Genomic DNA, 18,406 nt, shown 5'->3' with positions numbered 1-18,406 from the left:
TCAACAAATGATTTAAAAATGAGAAATCTTCATAAAACTAATAATTATTAAAACCTATATTATCTAGAAAATCTAATATTATAATTTTGAGGAAACCATAGACAGTTTCTTCCTATTCATTTATAATTTTATTGAATGTCGATTAACAAACCATCGACATTTTCTTAAAATTACTAATCTTTATAAAAATAATAATTGTCAAAATCTACATTATTTAGAAAATCTAATATTTTAATTATGAGGAAATCATAGAAAAATTATCGATCGACGGACAAACGATCGAAACTTTGTTAAAAATGGCAAATCTCCATAAAACTAACAATTGTTAAAACTAATTAGAAAAGCTAATATTTTAATTATGAGGAAACTACAGAAAGTTTTTTCTTTTTAATTTATAATTATCTAAAAAATCAAATATTTTAAGAAACCATAGAAAATTTCTGCCTATTCATGTGTAATTTTATTGAATGTTGGTGAACAAATGGTTGAAACTTTATTAAAAATGACAAATCTGCATAAAGCTAATAATTATTAAAACCTACATTATCTAGAAAATCTAATATTTGAATTATGAGGAAACTATAGAAAGTTTCTTCGTGTTAATTTATAAATTTATTGAATTTTGATCAACAAATCATCGACTTTCTGTTAAAAATGGCTAATCTTTATTAAAATGTTAATTTCAAAACCTACATTATCTAGAAAACCTAATATTTTAATTATGAGGAAGCCATAGAAAGTTTCTTCCTATTTCTGTGTAATTTAATTGAATGTTGATCAACAAATGATCGACACTTTGTTAAAAATGGCAAATCTTTATAAAAGTAATAATTTTTAAAACCTACTTTATCTAGAAAATTTAATCTTTTAATTATGAGGAAACCATAAAATATTTCTTCCTATTCATTTATAGTTTTATTGAATGCTGATCAACAAACAATTGAAATTCGGTTAAAAATAGCTAATTTTTATAAAAATGATAGTTGTCAAAATCTACATTATCTAGAAAACCTAATATTTTAATTATGAGGAAACCATGGAAAGCTTCTTCATATTCCTATGTAATTTTATTGAATGCTGATCAATAAATGATCGACACTTTGTTAAAAATGGGAAATCTTCATAAAACTAACAATTGTTAAAACCTACATTATCTAGAAAATCTAATATTTTAATAATGAGGAAACAATAGAAAGTTTCTTCTCGTTAATTTATAATTTTATTGCGTGCTCATCAACAAAGCATCGAAATTCTGTTAAAAATAGCTAATCTTTATAAAAATGATAATTATCAAAACTTACATTATCTAGAATATCTGATATTTTAATTATGAGGAAACCATAAAAAATTTACTCGTATTACTGTGTAATTTAATTGAATGCTGGTCCACAAACGATCGAAACTTTGTTAAAAATAACAAATATTCATAAATCTAATAATTATTAAAATCTACATTGTCTAGAAAATCTAATATTTTAATTATGACGAAACCGTAGAAAGTTTTTTCCTGTTCATTTATAATTATAAAGAAACAATAAAATTTTATGAATGCTGTTAAACAAACCATCGAAATTCTGTTAAAAAATAGTTAATTTTTATAAAAAAAAAAATAATTGCGGAAACCTACATTATCTAGAAAATATTTTAATTATGAAGAAATCATAGAAAGGTTCTTCTTGTTTCATTATAATTTTATTGAATGCTGATCAACAGACTTTGTTAAAAATGGCAAATCTTAATAAAACTAATAATTGCCAAAACCTACATTATCTAGAAAACCTAATATTTTAATTAAGAGGAAACAATAGCAAGCTTCTTCCTATTCATGTGTAATTTAATCAAATGCTGATCAACAAATTATTGACACTTTGTTAAAAATTGCAAATCTTTATAAAACTAACAAATTTTAAAACCTACATTATCTGGAAAATCTAATATTTTAATTATGAGGAAACCATAGAAAGTTTCTTCGTGTTAATTTATAAATTTATTGAATGTTGATCAACAAATCATCAAAATTTTGTTAAAAATGTTTTTTTTTTTTTTAATTTTAGAGTGTATTGCGTCAAATTTATACAATTTTACGTAGTAAAAAAGTCATGAAAATAAAACTTGATATACATATTTCCTCACCTTGAAGACAGACTTTATTCCTCTTGAAACTCAAGGACGTGGTATTGAAACCGTTATAGAGGCTGACATTAAGTTGCACTTGAATGGAGATCTCGGCAGTTTTTAGTCCTGTGCACATCAGTGTGATTCTGAAAATATAATTATTATCAAAGACATTTCCTTGGGTGATATTTCCGGTTATACGGACCTAAATGTCTGAACAGATGTTGGAATCACACCACTTGCTGAAATATTCATCTCGGGCGGCAGCAGGGCCTCTCCCCCTTCGTAGTTCACCGCTAGTACATACGGCAACTGAAATATCAATATTGGTAAATATTACTTAGGGGTCAGAGACTCCAGGAATAAATCATGCAATCATATACGTGTATCGATTAAAAAATGTGAGACCAGTTGTCATATTATTCGGTGTTACACTTAAAAATATCAACGTGCGAATGAAATACTGCTTTTTAATATTTCAACACAATACAGGGGATGTCAGGAATGTTTTACGGCTGGTTTATGCACTTAGGGTAAACTATAAAAGTACTGTAAAATATTTTAGAACGTCACGTTAAAGAGATGTTTATGCATCCCAATATGCAAGTATACTTGGGAATATAAACACTCCAAGTACATTCATACACCCCGAGTATTTTATAAATCATTCATCTTAATCATTTAATGGGTAACACATATTGCAAATTTTATTACAATGATTCGATCGATTGGATTGATTCATTAACGTGCCGCATTTCGGCCAAATTTCCTGAGGTAAGATATCAGTGAACTGATATGCTGAACCAAACAATGAGTTAAATCCTATTGTTATATCAGCTCGTCAATGATGAATTTATATTGAACCGACCGCTGTAAAGTTCGGTACATTCAGCTTTGCCTCCCTTTATTATTTAACGTTTGTTTAACAGGACCGACACGGAGAAACAATTAAAAGTTTTAGTTAAAAGTTTAATTAATATTATTTTTGTAAACAAACGTTAAATCGTGACTGTCAAATGGCGCCTTAAAAGCTTTTGATATTGGGAATAACTCGAATTCAAGGGTTTGATCTGAAAACGTTGGAAAACGTATTTCTTCAAGTTCAGTCGTCGTTTATTTTCAACTTTTAACAGCACAGCGATTTCTTTGCCTTCTCCTTTGTAGTCTTGGGCAATGATTATTATTAAACTATCAATTTTCTAGTAACAAACACATCTGTTTGTTTTGTTGTTATATATTAAATAAATGTTTGGATAATATGTTCTGAATTTTAACTGACAATCTGTGCTCTGAAATTAAATTAATTTGGTTTACCATGAACAAATTGTTCTCCCTTTGAATTTAATTTATCATTAAACAATTTATAATTAATTGATTTCGAATTGAAATTCGTCAGTTAGTTTTTTTTTTGTTCTGGTTTATCCACTTTAATAAATAGTTTTAATTACTATTTACTGATCAGTTAAGAATAGTGGAAAGGATAATTTGTCAAATTTATTTAAGGTTGAATAATTTAATATACCAAAAGTTAAAAGTTTTAAGTTCTTAATTCAAAAAATTAAAATTAACCCATAAAATTCAGATTAAAATAATAATAATAATAATTAAAAATAAAATTAGAAATTTAAATTAAAAAAATAAATAATTTATAAATTAAAAAAAAAGATTAACCCATCAAATTTGATAAAATTAAAATTAGTAATTTAAATTAATAAAATTAAAAAAAAAAATAAATATAAAAAAATTAAAATTTAATAAGATTAAAATTAAATTTAAAAAAATAATAAATTAGTAATTTGATTTAATTAAAATAAGCTAAAAAAGTGTAAAAATCAATTAAATTAAAAAAAAAAAAATAAAATTGAAAAATTGAAATTAACCAATTAAATTTGATAAAAATTAAAATTAGGCAGATAAATTAAAAAAATTTAAAAAAATTAACTTTAAAAATTAAAACTTAATAATTTAATTAAACAAAGGAAAATTATCAAATTTAAATTTATGATCTGAAAAATATTAAAATTAATTTAACAAATTAAATTAAAAAAATAATAAATTAGTAATTTAAATTTAAAAAAATAAAATTGGAAAATTAAAATTAACCAATTAAATAAAATTAAAATTAATAAGATAAATTAATAAAATTTTAAAGAAAAATTTAAAAATTTAATTAAGAAAAGGAAAATTATAGTTATCAAATTTAAATTTATAAACTGTAAAAAAATTAAAATTAATTTATCCAATTGAATTAAAAAATTAAAATTAACGAATTAAATTGGATACAATTTAAAATTAATAATTTAAATGTATAAAATTTAAAAAATTAAACTAAAATTAAAATTTCTCAATTAAATTAAAAAAATAAACAAAATGAAGTTAGTAATTTAATTATATAATATTTAAAAAAGTAAATTTAACTAATTATATATAAAAAATTAAATTTCTAATATTAGGAAATTAACCAATCATAATAAAAGAAATTAAAATTAAAAAGATAAATTTATAAAATTTAAAGAATTGTTTTGCACATTTTGTTTAGAAATGATATTAGTCTTTCTGCAAAATTATTGATAACTATTTCGTTGAATTTTAACTAAAATGCTTGCCCTGAATATTAAATTAAATAAATAAATTGAAAATTTATTTACAAATCGTTTCTCTTTGTTAATCGTATTCACTTTTGTTTATTCATAATTTGTTTTAATTAGTTTGTATAAATCTTTTTCATAAAAAATTCTAAATTGTTTTACAAAATTTAATTCTTTGTGAATCACGTGATGTCACGTGTGTCAGACATTAAAATAATTTTATTTATAATGAACAAAATGAATCCCTCTTTGAATTTATATTGCCATTTATAAATATTTTAATTTATTTCAAATGGTAATTTATCTGTTTTTAATAATCCTCCAATTGTTCAGTTTTAGTATTGTATTTATTAATTAGCAGCTATTAGTTATTTCCATGCTATGCTAGCCGATTAATGCTTCATTATTTTTGAAAAGGATGATTAAATTTTTCAACACCCAGTTTATATTTAATAATAATTTAAAACTTATTGATTTAATTTTAGCTGTTTAATTCATTTATTTTAGGTTTCATCATGACTTATGTGATACGTTTCGTTTAATTTTTTCCGACCAAATCATTTAATCAAAATTTACCCCTTTGTAAAGCATATGCGAAATTTGAACAGACAATTTGCATCAAAAATTAAATTAATTTGGTTTATCGTGAACAATTTGATCCCCCTTTGAATTTAAATTGCCATTTATAAATTATTTAATTTATTTCGTATTGCAGTTCATCAGCTTCTTTTTAATAATTCTGGCTCCTCAACTTGCTTCCTCCCTTTGAGTATGATAATTACTAATTTCTAGTTAATAGTTATCTCGATCAGGACTTAATTAAAATTTCATTAATCTCCAAAATAATCCTTTAAGTTGCCAACATCTGGTATACATTTAATGAGTGTTTAATGTTGAATGAATTGTTTAATTCACTTTTAAATTTGTTCACAATTTAAATTTTTAATTTAATTTTATATAAATGGAGGAATTTGGCCCTTCTTCAGAGACTTTGAAGCGTCAAGTAAAGGACAAAATTGATCACCTCATTAGATCAATGCCAATGAATGTCATATTTATAATTTAAATATTTTTGTAATTAACGCTCTCGATTTTATCTAAAAATTAAATGAATTTTTCATATTATGAACTATCTCTTGAAATTTAAATTGCCATTTACTAATTATTCAAATTAACTCACATTTTAATTCAGTCTTTTAATAATCTCGGTTCTTCCACTTATTCACATTTAGCATGGTAATCAGTCAACTGCTGCGCAAAGAACGTTAATCCACAAAAAAATTATTAATTAAATTGTCATCATATGGGTTTTTCTAAACCAGGAATATAACATAGAATTTATTAATGAATATCTTGACGGTCAACTATGCCGTAAGTGATTCACATAATTTAAATTAGAGTTTGTGAAATTTACGATGGCGGGATGCCCTAGAAATGACGGTGGTAAAAGTTTAAAAGTTTGTTTATGGCAGTGGTGTGCACTATAATTAAAATACATCACTATGCGAGCTTGGTTATGTATCGAGGTGAGGGAATTTGCATAGCTTTTACATATTTCAGGCCGGTTTCGAATTATCATTCGCACCTTTATGGACTATTTTGAGCAGAAAAAAATTAAACAATCACTACAAACCTTTGTGCATGTCATGAAATACACAGTAAAGTAATATGGCGTAAAACTAAATAATTTTCCGGTAGGATTGTTGAATTTGTTAAGTGGAAATGATTTAATTACGCTGCGGGTAATCCGGAATTTGTCTCCTGTTTATTTCAACATCGATTCAGTAATGGAAAAATGTATTTAAATTAGTTTTGTAGGGAATGGCTTATAAATAATAATGAACAACGTTGTGGCAATAATTTCATATTGCCTTTGGGACTGCATTGCCGGCTTCGCCTGGAGCTGTAGTACAGATCTACTTTTCGGGCCGGGCCCATCGCACTTAACTAATTATATTTTAATATCACCGTATCCAATTAAAATTTACGGTTGTAAATCGAACTTCTTTATTTGTGCGTCTCGCACAAAAATCAACTTAACTAGTTTCCGTGCATAATTACGCTGAAATGTGGAGCATCCAATAAAAAATAAAGCATGTGCCTATTTCAAGTTAAGGTAAACTCGCTCCCCATAACAAAGGCGTCCACCCGTCGGACATAAATCACCTGAATTATGCAAAAAACAATCTGCAAGAAAATTTCAGAAATTTATAGGTGTACACCTATATAGGGAAATGTTATGAATGACACTGCTGGGACTATGGAACTTGCTGTGTATATTGTGAGCTGTATTCTAGTACCTAATACAAAAGCGGCTACGAAAATTATCCCCCAGATTTAAATCCAATTCGATATCAGCCAAGTTTACGGATACTTCAGATTAATTTCCGTGCAATTGTAAGTCTGGTTAACTAATTAAATGTTTGTTTGTGTTCGTAACAGTTTGATATTATGCAACTATCATTTGGTTAATGTTTATGTGTGTACGTATACAAATAGTTGATCAAATTTGTGTAACTCTAATACGGAAATTGAATAAAAAAATGTATGAATTATTTTGTAGTCTTGATCGATATACTATTCTGTGTAGTATATATGATTAGTCTGTTATTAAGACACTTTTTTTGAACAGTTATTCTAAGTTTTTATGGTGATATTGTGTGCTAAATATTTTATTAATGGTACTGTAACGGAAATGAAATAAGGAGGAAACCACATAATGAACAACGAAAAAATAACAACAGAATTAAGTATCTTTAGAAGATAACTAACTTACTTATGATAATATTTACGGTTAATATAGAAGCAGCATTCCTTTTCAAAGTAAAGCTAATTTTTATTGTGAATTTCATTTTGAGGTATATTAAAGCTTTAGATAGCTTTAGCTATCATTTGGTTAATGTTTAAGTGTATACGTATACAAATAGTTGATCAAATTTGTGTAACTTCAATACGGAAATTGAATAAAAAAATATATGAATTATTTTGTAGTTTTGATCGATATACTATTCTATGTAGTAAATATGATTAGTCTGTTATTAAGATACTTTTTTTGAACAGTTATTCAATTTAAATCTAAGTTTTTATGGTGATATTGTTCTTCATTAAATATTTTATTAATGTTACTGTAACGGAAATGAAATAAGGAGGAAACCACATAATGAACAACGAAAAAATAACAACAGAATTAAGTATTTTTAGAAGATAACTAACTTACCTATGATAATATTTATGGGTAATATAGAAGCATCATTCCTTTTCAAAGTAAATCTAATTTTTATTGTGAATTTCATTCTGAGGTATATGAAAGCTTTAGATAGCTTTAGCTATCATTTGGTTAATGTTCATGTGTATACGTATACAAATAGTTGATCAAATTTGTGTAACTTCAATACGGAAATTGAATAAAAAAATGTATGAATTATTTTGTAGTCCTGATCGATGTATTATTCTATGTAGTAAATATGATTAGCCTGATATTAAGATACTTTTTTTGAACAGTTATTCAATTTAAATCTAAGTTTTTATGGTAATATTGTGCTTCGTTAAATACTTTATTAATGTTACTGTAACGGAAATGAAATAAGGAGGAAACCACAAAATGAACAATGAAAAAATAACAGAATTAAATATCTTTAGAAGATAACTATGGTAATATTTCAAGTAACATAGAAGCATCATTCCTTTTCAAAGAAAAGCTAATTTTTATTGTGAATTTTATTTTGAGGTATATTATAGCTTTATAATTATTTATGTAAATTTAAATTTTCAACAAAATTCAACGTACATAGAAAAGAGTTTTAAGAAAGTATACTTTAAGATAAGTGAGGTTTTTAAAAATTAAAACAATTACTTTAGTTTCCAAAGATTTAAGTGTTAAAATATTAGTTAAACATATCGTTGGTGTTACTATAACACAAAAATAATTTAGGAATAAAATTAAATATCTTGCCTATGAGAATATTTGATGGTTAAAGTTAATATTTTATGTTGATTTTATTTTGAGGTATATTACAGCTTTACAAGTATTTATGTAAATTTAAATTTTCAGCAAAATTCAACGTACATAGAAAAATTTGAAGATAAATAGGGTTTTAAGAAAGTACACTTCAAGATAAGTGAAGTTTTTGAAAGTTGAAACAATAACTAAGTTGCCTATGAAAATATTTAAGTATAATATAGAAGCATCATTTCTTCTCAAAGTTAGGCTAATATTTATGGTGAATTTCATTTTGAGGTATATATCATAACTTTACAGTTAATCATGTAAATTTAAATCTCCAACAAAATTCAACGTACATAGAAAAATTTGAAGATAAATAGGATTTTAAGTACATTTCAAGATAAGGGTCACTTTAGTTTCCAAGGATCTAAAATATTAATTAAACATATCGTTGGTGTTACTATAACTGAAATAAAATAAGAACTTCATAAAGAAAGAAACCTCATAGTAAAAAATACAAAAATAATTTAGGAATAACAAAATTAAGTATCTTTAGAAGATAACTAAGTTGCCTATGAGAATATTTAAGTGTAATATAGAAGCATCATTTCTTCTCTAAGTTAAGCTAATTCTTATAGCGAATTTCATTTTGTGGTATATCATAGCATTACAGTTCTTTCCAAAGTAAAGCTAATATTTTATATTGAATTTTATTTTGAGTTATATTAGCTTTACAATTATTTATGTAAATTTAAATATTCAAGAAAATTCAACATATATAAAAAAAATTAAGATAAATAGACTTTTAAGAAAGTATAATTTAGATAAGTGAGATGCTAAAAAACTTCATAAAGAAAAAAACCATACAGTGAAAAACAAAAAAAATAATTTAGGAATAACAAAATTAAATATCTTTACAAGATAACTAAGGTACCAATGAGAATATTTAAGTGCAATATAGAATAAAGTTAATATTTTATGGTGAATTTTATTTTGAGATATATAATAGCTTTATAATTATTTATGTAAATTTAAATCTTCAACAAAATTCAACATATATAGAAAAATTTGAAGATAAATAGAGTTTTAAGAAAGTATACTTTAAGATAAGTGAGGTTTTTGTAAGTTAATATAATCACTTTAGTTTCCAAGTGCTAAAATATTAATTAAACGTTTTGTTAGTTTCACCGTAATTGAAATAAAATAAGAACTTTATAAAGAAAGAAACCACATAGTGGTCAACACAAAAATAATTTAGAAATAACAAAATTAAGTATCTTTAGAAGATAACCAAGGATAATTTAGAACCATCATTTTTTGTCAAAGTAAACTTATTATTTTATGGTGAATTTCATTCTGAGGTATATTATAATTTTATAATTATTTATGTAAATTTAAATCTTCAGCAAAATTCAATGTACGTAGAAAAATTTGATAATACATAAAGTTTTAAAAATGTATACTTTATAAAGAACCACCAGGAATAAAATAATTAAGTATTATTAACAAATAACTATGTTCCCTCTTAGAATATTTAAGGGTAACATCATTTTTTCTAAATTTTATTACAGCTGAATAAGTATTTATTTAAAGAAACCATACAATGGACAACACAAAAATAACAAAATCAAGTATTCGAAGGGAATATTTAGGAAGAATGAAGTAGTATCATTTCTTTTAAACTTTTTCAATTGCCTTTTGAAATTTCATAGAGTTATCATATAGATTAAATGTAACTTACATTTACAAATTGTTAATTTGAATCGTTTAAATTAAAACCATTAAACCACTATTTATAGAATTGTTTTAAGCAAAATTGTGTGTATTTTCTCTAAATAACAAAGTGAAATTCCTAAACTCCGGTCCTGTATATCATTTAATACAAGATCGTTCATCTGTAATTTTCTTTGAAAGTGCTTACGTTTAATTCAACCCCCCTTGAATTTGATTTCCGGTGGAAATTTTACCCTTGGACTTTGAGAACTGTTTATAAATATTTCGTCTTTAAATTTTCATTTCCTGCCGGGCCTCTCACACACGTTTCCATAAAGATCCAAATTTCGGGGGTGTTTGCGTAATTGATTGCCGATTGCCAAATTCGGAAATTATCGAATTGGCCCGGGGATTCGGAGTTGTTAACTAACGTAGTTAGTTAACTTTGGCAATAGTGTGTGTATGTTTTTTAAACAACAATTATTAACCAAACTGAAACTGAAGTACTCTGTATCTGATCCAAGACAGCGTGAAATTGAAAGAGCTGAAAACTCAATGGCAAAGGTTTTAGATCCTGGAACAAGTTAAAACTCTGTTGCCGCTTTTGCAATTAGCTTACCGGTTAGTTTTTAATTGGAATGTACACGGGTTAACAACTGCACATTTAGTCAGAAGTGGATGTAATAATTTAGCTTATTACACACATAAAAAGTGTTTAATGTTTGCTGAGTAGGTCTTTATGGTTTACGTCTTCCAAGATCTCCAGACTCATTATTCATCAATAGGGGCGTTCCGAATGATTCAACTGGTTCGAAAACATTTTGTGTAAATAACGGGGAATGATAAACCCAAACATTTTATGAATTAATTCGAAGTTTTCTTGGCAAAGAGAACACTCATTTTTATGCACCCCACTAATATGCTCTATCGGGAGACACATATATCTTTTTTTACCCCATTCTGGATAGTTTTCGCTACATTTATCTGACATGGACAATTCTATGTAGATAATCAGGGAAAGCATAAAATAAATATAAAATTGGCTGTTAGTTTGGTCGAAGGGGTCGTAGGTTAGAATTTATTGGAAAAAACTTTTAAGAACATGTCGCCAATGATAAAGTTTTAATCAGAGGTTACCTCTGAATTGTTGTAAACTAAACTGAACGCGTTTTCCATTATCCGGCTTCCAGTTTAATCAGTAGCGATGTTTTAGGGAGTATTAATTGATTCCCTTCATTATTAATCAGATTAACATTAATTCATTTACCATGTATCCACACTATCTCCGGATTTCCGCCAAAAACAATATATCTCACTTAAAACACATAACCTATAAGTTCCGGTTTGTTCCAATGCATTTTTCCGTGTTAAATAAAGTGTCCGAAGCCACTTGAATACTTTATGGCTGCGGAGATGGAAAAAGTTCTTCGGCCTTTAATGCCGGCAACACTCCCGCCAAACACGACATCTGATTATTCGTAATAGAAAGTAACTGCCCTGCGTATGGCAATAGAAAGGCGTTTTTTTTTCGTTTTAATTAACGGGACACGGCTCAAAGCTCAAAGCCAGAAAATGCGAAAACGGGTTTCTCTAAATATTTTATTTTAACGTTCGGCGTCTTCGCCGCCGTACGAAAGAACTGTTAAAAGGAAATTCGACAAGTTATAACATATCAAAACAAACACTGCCTTCTTTGATGCGAAATAGACTATAAGGTTTCTGTAGGTCTCTGGTTTCGGCGTAAAATAAATTGAACTAGCAAATTGCGTACAACCGGGATATGTAGATATTTCCGGGTCCTGCAAGATGAAAAACAATGGTGGAATGGGGAAATGTGCATGTATTCAAATGCAATTTTTTTTAAAGAAATTAATATTACATATTTCCTTTATTTGTTGGATACTTCTGTTGGACGGCATGAATAATATAAATTGTCTGTGTCTGTGTCTGTAACTTTGTTTACGGTTAAAGATTTTGGGTAAAAGCTTTTCCTGACTTACCTACAAGAGGGAAATAAATTAACGAGCTTGTAACTACATTATTTATTTGACATTTAGTATTAGATTTCTCCAATCTTATTTAAATTTATATGTTTACAAAATATTTTGCAAATTAATTAATTAAACAGATCGTTGTTTGGCTTTCCGAACATATATAATTGAAATGTTTTTGTTTAGAATATCATTAAAATATCAAATCAGAGGTAAAACACTGTAATGGTTTGTATACAATTTCTCTTTGTTTCATTTATAGAGCAGAAAAAATAATGTTTAAATAACAGTGTATCATGTTAATTAAATTAAAATAATTATTGCAACACTGAATGTAAAAATTAAATTATCAATTACAACTAACAGGTTGTCTCTAAAGTGGTATTCAAATGTTACAAAAGCAACTTTAATTAATAAATTCATCATCCTTATTTGTTGATAAAATAATTATTTTTTTTTATATTATTATTCTGATATTATTATATTATACTAATTTCTACTGTGCACTAATTTTTTTAAATGTTGTCTCTGAACCTTTCCTTTTACGAAATAAATGTCAGTCTTCGTAGATATTTTATAAATGATTTGAAAACCAACCAATTAGTGACCCCCTGTATATTTTAAAATATACACATTCTTTTATTCAATTTCGGCAAACAAATATTTTTGTAATATTGACTTGAATTTTGAAGTTTTAGATTTTTAAAAAAAATATTTTATGACACCTTGTATACCAAACATTGGAACTAATTTTTATTAAAGTTATTTGCATTTTTGTAATTTATTTTTGCAATTTTTTTATTTCTATAAAGTTTACTTTAAATCTTGACTTTTGAATTTGGAAGTTTCAGGTTTTAATTATGTATTCTATAACACATTGTTTACCAAATCTATTGACACTAATATAATAAGTTATTTGCACTTTTAAATAATTTATTTTTGTAATATATTTTTTTGTAAAATTGACTTTTAAATGTGGAAGTTTCAGATTTTAAATATATATTCTATAATACCTTGTATAGTAAATCTATTGACACTAATAATTTTTATTAAAGCTTTTTTGCACTTTTTATGTAATTTTTGTATTTATTTCTGTAAAATTGACTTTCAATGTTGAATTTTGAATTTGGAAGTTACAGATTTTAAATATGTATTCTATAACACCTTGTATACCAAACCTATTGGTACTAATTTTTTATTAGTTATTAGCATTTTTAAATAATTTATTTTTATAATATATTTATTTCTGTAAAATTGACTTTAAATATTGAATTTTGAATTTGGAAGTTTCAGATTTTTAATATGTATTTTATAATACCTTGTATACCAAACCTATTGGTACTAATTTTTTATTAGTTATTAGCATTTTTAAATATTTTTTTTTTTGTAATATATTTATTTCTGTAAAATTGACTTTAAACATTGACTTTTGAATTTGGAAGTTTTAGATTTTACATATGTATTTTATAATACCTTGTATACCAAAACTATTGGTACTAATATTTATATTTTGTACTTTTGAATAATTTATTTTTGTAATATATTTATTTCTGTAAAACTGACTTTCAATGTTGAATTTTGAATTTAGAAGTTACAGATTTTAAATATGTATTCTATAACACTTTGTATACCAAACCTATCGGCAATAATAATTTTTATTAGTTATTTGCACTTTTTAAATATTTCTTTTTTTGAATATATTTATTTCTGTAAAAATGAATTGAATTGAATTCTCAGTTTGGAAGTTTCAGATTTTAAATAAGTATTTTATAACACCCTGTATACTAAACCTATTGGCACTAATAATTTTTATTAAAGTTATTTGCATTTTTAAATAATTTATTTTTATAATATATCTATTTCTTGTAAAATTGACTTTAAATTGAATTTTGAATTTGGAAGTTACAGATTTTAAATATGTATTCTATAACACCTTGTATAACAAACCAATTGACACTAATTTTTTATTAAAGTTATTTGCATTTTCAAATAATTTATTTGATTTTAAATATTGAATTTTGAATTTGGAAGTTTTTAAATATGTATTTTATAACACCTTGTATGCTAAACCTATTGACACTAATAATTTTTTTTTAAAGTTACTTGCTTTTTAATTAATTTATGTTTGTTATATATTTATTTCTGTAAAATTGACTTTAGAGATTGTATTTTGAATTTCTGTAAAATTGATTTTTGAATTTGGAAGTTTCAGATTTTAAATATGTATTTTATAATACCTTGTATGCTAAACCTATTGGCAATAATAATTTTGCATCGTTAATTAGTTAGTTTTTTGCATTTTTAATTAATTTATTTTTGTAATATATTTATTACTGTAAAATTGACTTTTGAATTTGAAAGTTTCAGATTTTAAATATTAATTCTATAACACCTTGTAAATTAAAACTATTTAAATTTAATAATATATAAGTATTGAATAATTTTATATCCAAGAATGGACTTTATTAATCAATATTTTCCATTACAATAAAATATATAAAAAGCAATGTTTATATGGTAATTTACTGAGTAATAAGACTATAAATGAAATATAAATATGAGTAGTTTGAATGCTAATGTGTATTTTATATTTATCATGGAAATATTAATATTATAATGTTAGTCAAAATGGCTGATCTAAATCAGTTACTTTTGTTATATTTATTTGATCTAGATCCTATGTGAAAGGTATTTGAGACAAAAGCCAAGAAAAAAACATTATTACAGAATTATCGTAACACTTTTATGTATGTGTTATTCATCAAATGTAGACTAATGTACTGTATAATCTTTATTTATCGGATCCATTTGTAATTCACTGTTTCCTCATAATTTAGTTTTTTCTCTGTCAGTTTTTAACAATAGACTCGACTTTATCATATTTATCAGTTTAAAATCTAGCCTGCAAAATGTACACAATATCATCTGTATTTGTCAGGAATAAAATGAATATGCATGCACCAAAATAAAGACCATTGTGCCGCCGTTGAGTTAAATATGAGTGTGTTTTTTTTTCCTCATGTTTTCTGGGTTTAGCAGCATTTGTAACTCTTAGGTACAACGCGTTCAAAGACTTTTATGAGCCGTCGCCGGATTATCGTTATCAAAACCATTTTTTTTGTTCGCTCGCCAAAAGCTGCATTAGTTAAAAGCTGGGTGAGACGACGGCAAAGTGAAAGTTTAAATCTTGTTAATTTCCCATCATATTATCACCGTTCACCCACGGTCCGTCTTGATAAACCAATTAACTATGGAAATCCTTCAGCCACGCCGTGCCAGTTTTTCGCATCGAATTTTATTAATGGAATCTTACTCGGTGATAAATTGCCATGAATGTACACAATTTACTTTTCAATTCGGCGACGTCGAGGAAAAAATTCCGTAAGGTGTGTCAGTCAATCGAAAGTGTAAAATATCGACGTGTTTGAAACGGTTGCGTTTATCTAAGAGAGAAATTGGCAAAATGTCAAACAGAAATGAGAAAGGGGCTATGCTATCCAATTATTAAAGCGTAACTTTATAAAATGGAATCAGAATATTCGTTAGTGAATTAAATTCGACTGTCGTATTGCTCTGCTGCAAACCATACAGTCGGGTTGATAAGGAATTTATTCCGACGAATTCTCAACAATTTAGTTTATAATTTTATAAACTTCCTCCAATAACGATAAATTAAGTTTAATGGAAAACTTACTGAACGTTTCTGAGGCTTGATCACATATTTTTAGATATTGTAATTAAAAATTATTAATCAATATTGTTACAAAATGTCCAATTAATTCGAATAATTACTTCTGTAACTTTGATGAATTTATTTATTAATCGTAAAATTTAATATAATCTGTGTATGACACAAGGTTGGAACATAGTAAGCTGGCCAGAGAAATTGAGAGAGTACGTAGTTATAAATACTAACTTAAAAAAAATTAAATACAATGTATTTGCACAATGGGTGGTCAAAATTTAGGAGTAGTTAATCTAATAATGAAGAAATTAAAGTCTGAAGTCTCTGCTGAGGGAATACAGCTCCACAAAATAAAATTTCAAAAATTGTTTTTTTCTCAAATTTCCCTAATATTTCGTAGTATTTAAATTCAGTATGTATTGTCCTGAAATATATACTTACCACTCAAAGTAATAAAATTGATTTTGAATAGTCATTTTTGAATATTGTTCAGTTTCAGATTCTAAATATTTATTCTATGACACCTTGTATACCAAACCTATTGGCACTAACATTTTTTATTAAAGTTATTTACATTTTAAAATAATTTATTTTTGTAATATATTTAATTTATTTCTATAAAATTGAGTTTAAATGCTGAATTTGAAACTTTCAGATATTAAATATGTATTCCATAACACCTTGTATACCAAGTCTATTGGCACTAATATTATTTATTAAAATAATTTAAATTTTTAAATAATTTATTTAATTTATTTCTGTAAAATTGACTTTAAATGCTGTTACAAATATTAAATATATATTCTATAACACCTTGTATATCAAAGCTATTGGCACTAATCTTTTCTATAAAAGATATTTGCGCTTTTAAATAATTTATTTTTCTAATACATTTATTTCTGTAATAATATATTTAAATTATTTCTGTAAAATAGACTTTGAATATTGTTTTTTGAATATTGAAGTTTCAGGTTCTAATTTTTTATTTTATAACACGTTGTATATGAGCCTCTTAGCACAAACATTTTTTATTAAAGTAATTTGAATTTTTAAATAATTTATTTTTGTAATATATTTAATTTATTTCTGTAAAATTGACTTTAAATGCTGAATTTGGAAATGTCAGATATTAAATATGTATTCCATAACACCTCGTATATAAAACCTATTGGCACTAATCTTTTTTATTAAAGATATTTGCATTTTTAAATAATTTATATTTCTAATATATTTATTTATGACTTTGAATATTGATTTTTGAATATTGAAGTTTTAGGTTCCACATTTTTTTTCTATAACACCTTGTATATGAAGCCTATTAGCACTAATATATTTTATTGAAGTAATTTGAATTTGTAAGTAATTTATTTTTGTAATAAATTTAATTTATTTCTGTAAAATCGACTTTGAATATTGATTTTTGAATATTTAAATTTCAGGTTCTAAATATTTATTCTATAACACCTTGTATATGAAGCCTATTAACACTAATATTTTTTATTAAAGTAATTTGAATTTTTAAATAATTTATTTTTGTAATATATTTAATTTATTTCTGTAAAATTGACGTTAAATACTGAATTTGGAGGATTCAGATATTAAATTGTATAACACCTCGTATACCAAATCTATTGACAATAATATTTTTTATTAAAGATATTTGCACTTTTAAATAGTTTATTTTTCTAATATATTTATTTCTGTAAAATTGACTTTAAATATTAATTTTTAAATATGGAAATTTTAGGTTCTAAATTTTTATTCTATAACATCTTGTATATGAAGCCTATTAGCACAAACACTTTTTATTAAAGTAATTTAAATTTTTAAATAATTTATTTTTGTAATATATTTAATTTATTTCTGTAAAATTGACTTTAAATGCTGAATTTGGAAATGTCAGATATTAAATATGTATTCCATAACACCTCGTATATAAAACTTATTGGCACTAATCTTTTTTATTAAAGATATTTGCATTTTTAAATAATTTATATTTCTAATATATTTATTTATGACTTTGAATATTGATTTTTGAATATTGAAGTTTTAGGTTCCACATTTTTTTTCTATAACACCTTGTATATGAAGCCTATTAGCACTAATATATTTTATTGAAGTAATTTGAATTTGTAAGTAATTTATTTTTGTAATATATTTAATTTATTTCTGTAAAATCGACTTTGAATATTGATTTTTGAATATTTAAATTTCAGGTTCTAAATATTTATTCTATAACACCTTGTATATGAAGCCTATTAACACTAATATTTTTTATTAAAGTAATTTGAATTTTTAAATAATTTATTTTTGTAATATATTTAATTTATTTCTGTAAAATTGAAGTTAAATACTGAATTTGGAGGATTCA

General features: G+C 24.8%; 1 protein-coding gene across 1 annotated transcript in view; it reads right to left on the bottom strand.

The window, feature by feature from the left end:
• LOC109609534 (tyrosine-protein kinase Dnt-like) overlaps positions 1-18,406 on the bottom strand; it is an 88,141-nt gene that overhangs the window by 28,006 nt on the left and 41,729 nt on the right. Inside the window, exons 3-4 of the mRNA XM_020026201.2 lie at positions 2,321-2,427; positions 2,134-2,261 (exon numbers count right to left, since the gene is read on the bottom strand). Coding sequence (XP_019881760.2) covers positions 2,134-2,261; positions 2,321-2,427 — 235 coding nt within the window. The remainder of the gene's footprint in view (positions 1-2,133; positions 2,262-2,320; positions 2,428-18,406) is intronic.

Source organism: Aethina tumida, chromosome 1, assembly GCF_024364675.1.
Source record: "Aethina tumida isolate Nest 87 chromosome 1, icAetTumi1.1, whole genome shotgun sequence".
NCBI lineage: Eukaryota > Metazoa > Arthropoda > Insecta > Coleoptera > Nitidulidae > Aethina > Aethina tumida.
The sequence above is the reverse complement of the archived record's forward strand: the minus strand, read 5'-3'. Positions and strand labels throughout refer to the sequence as shown.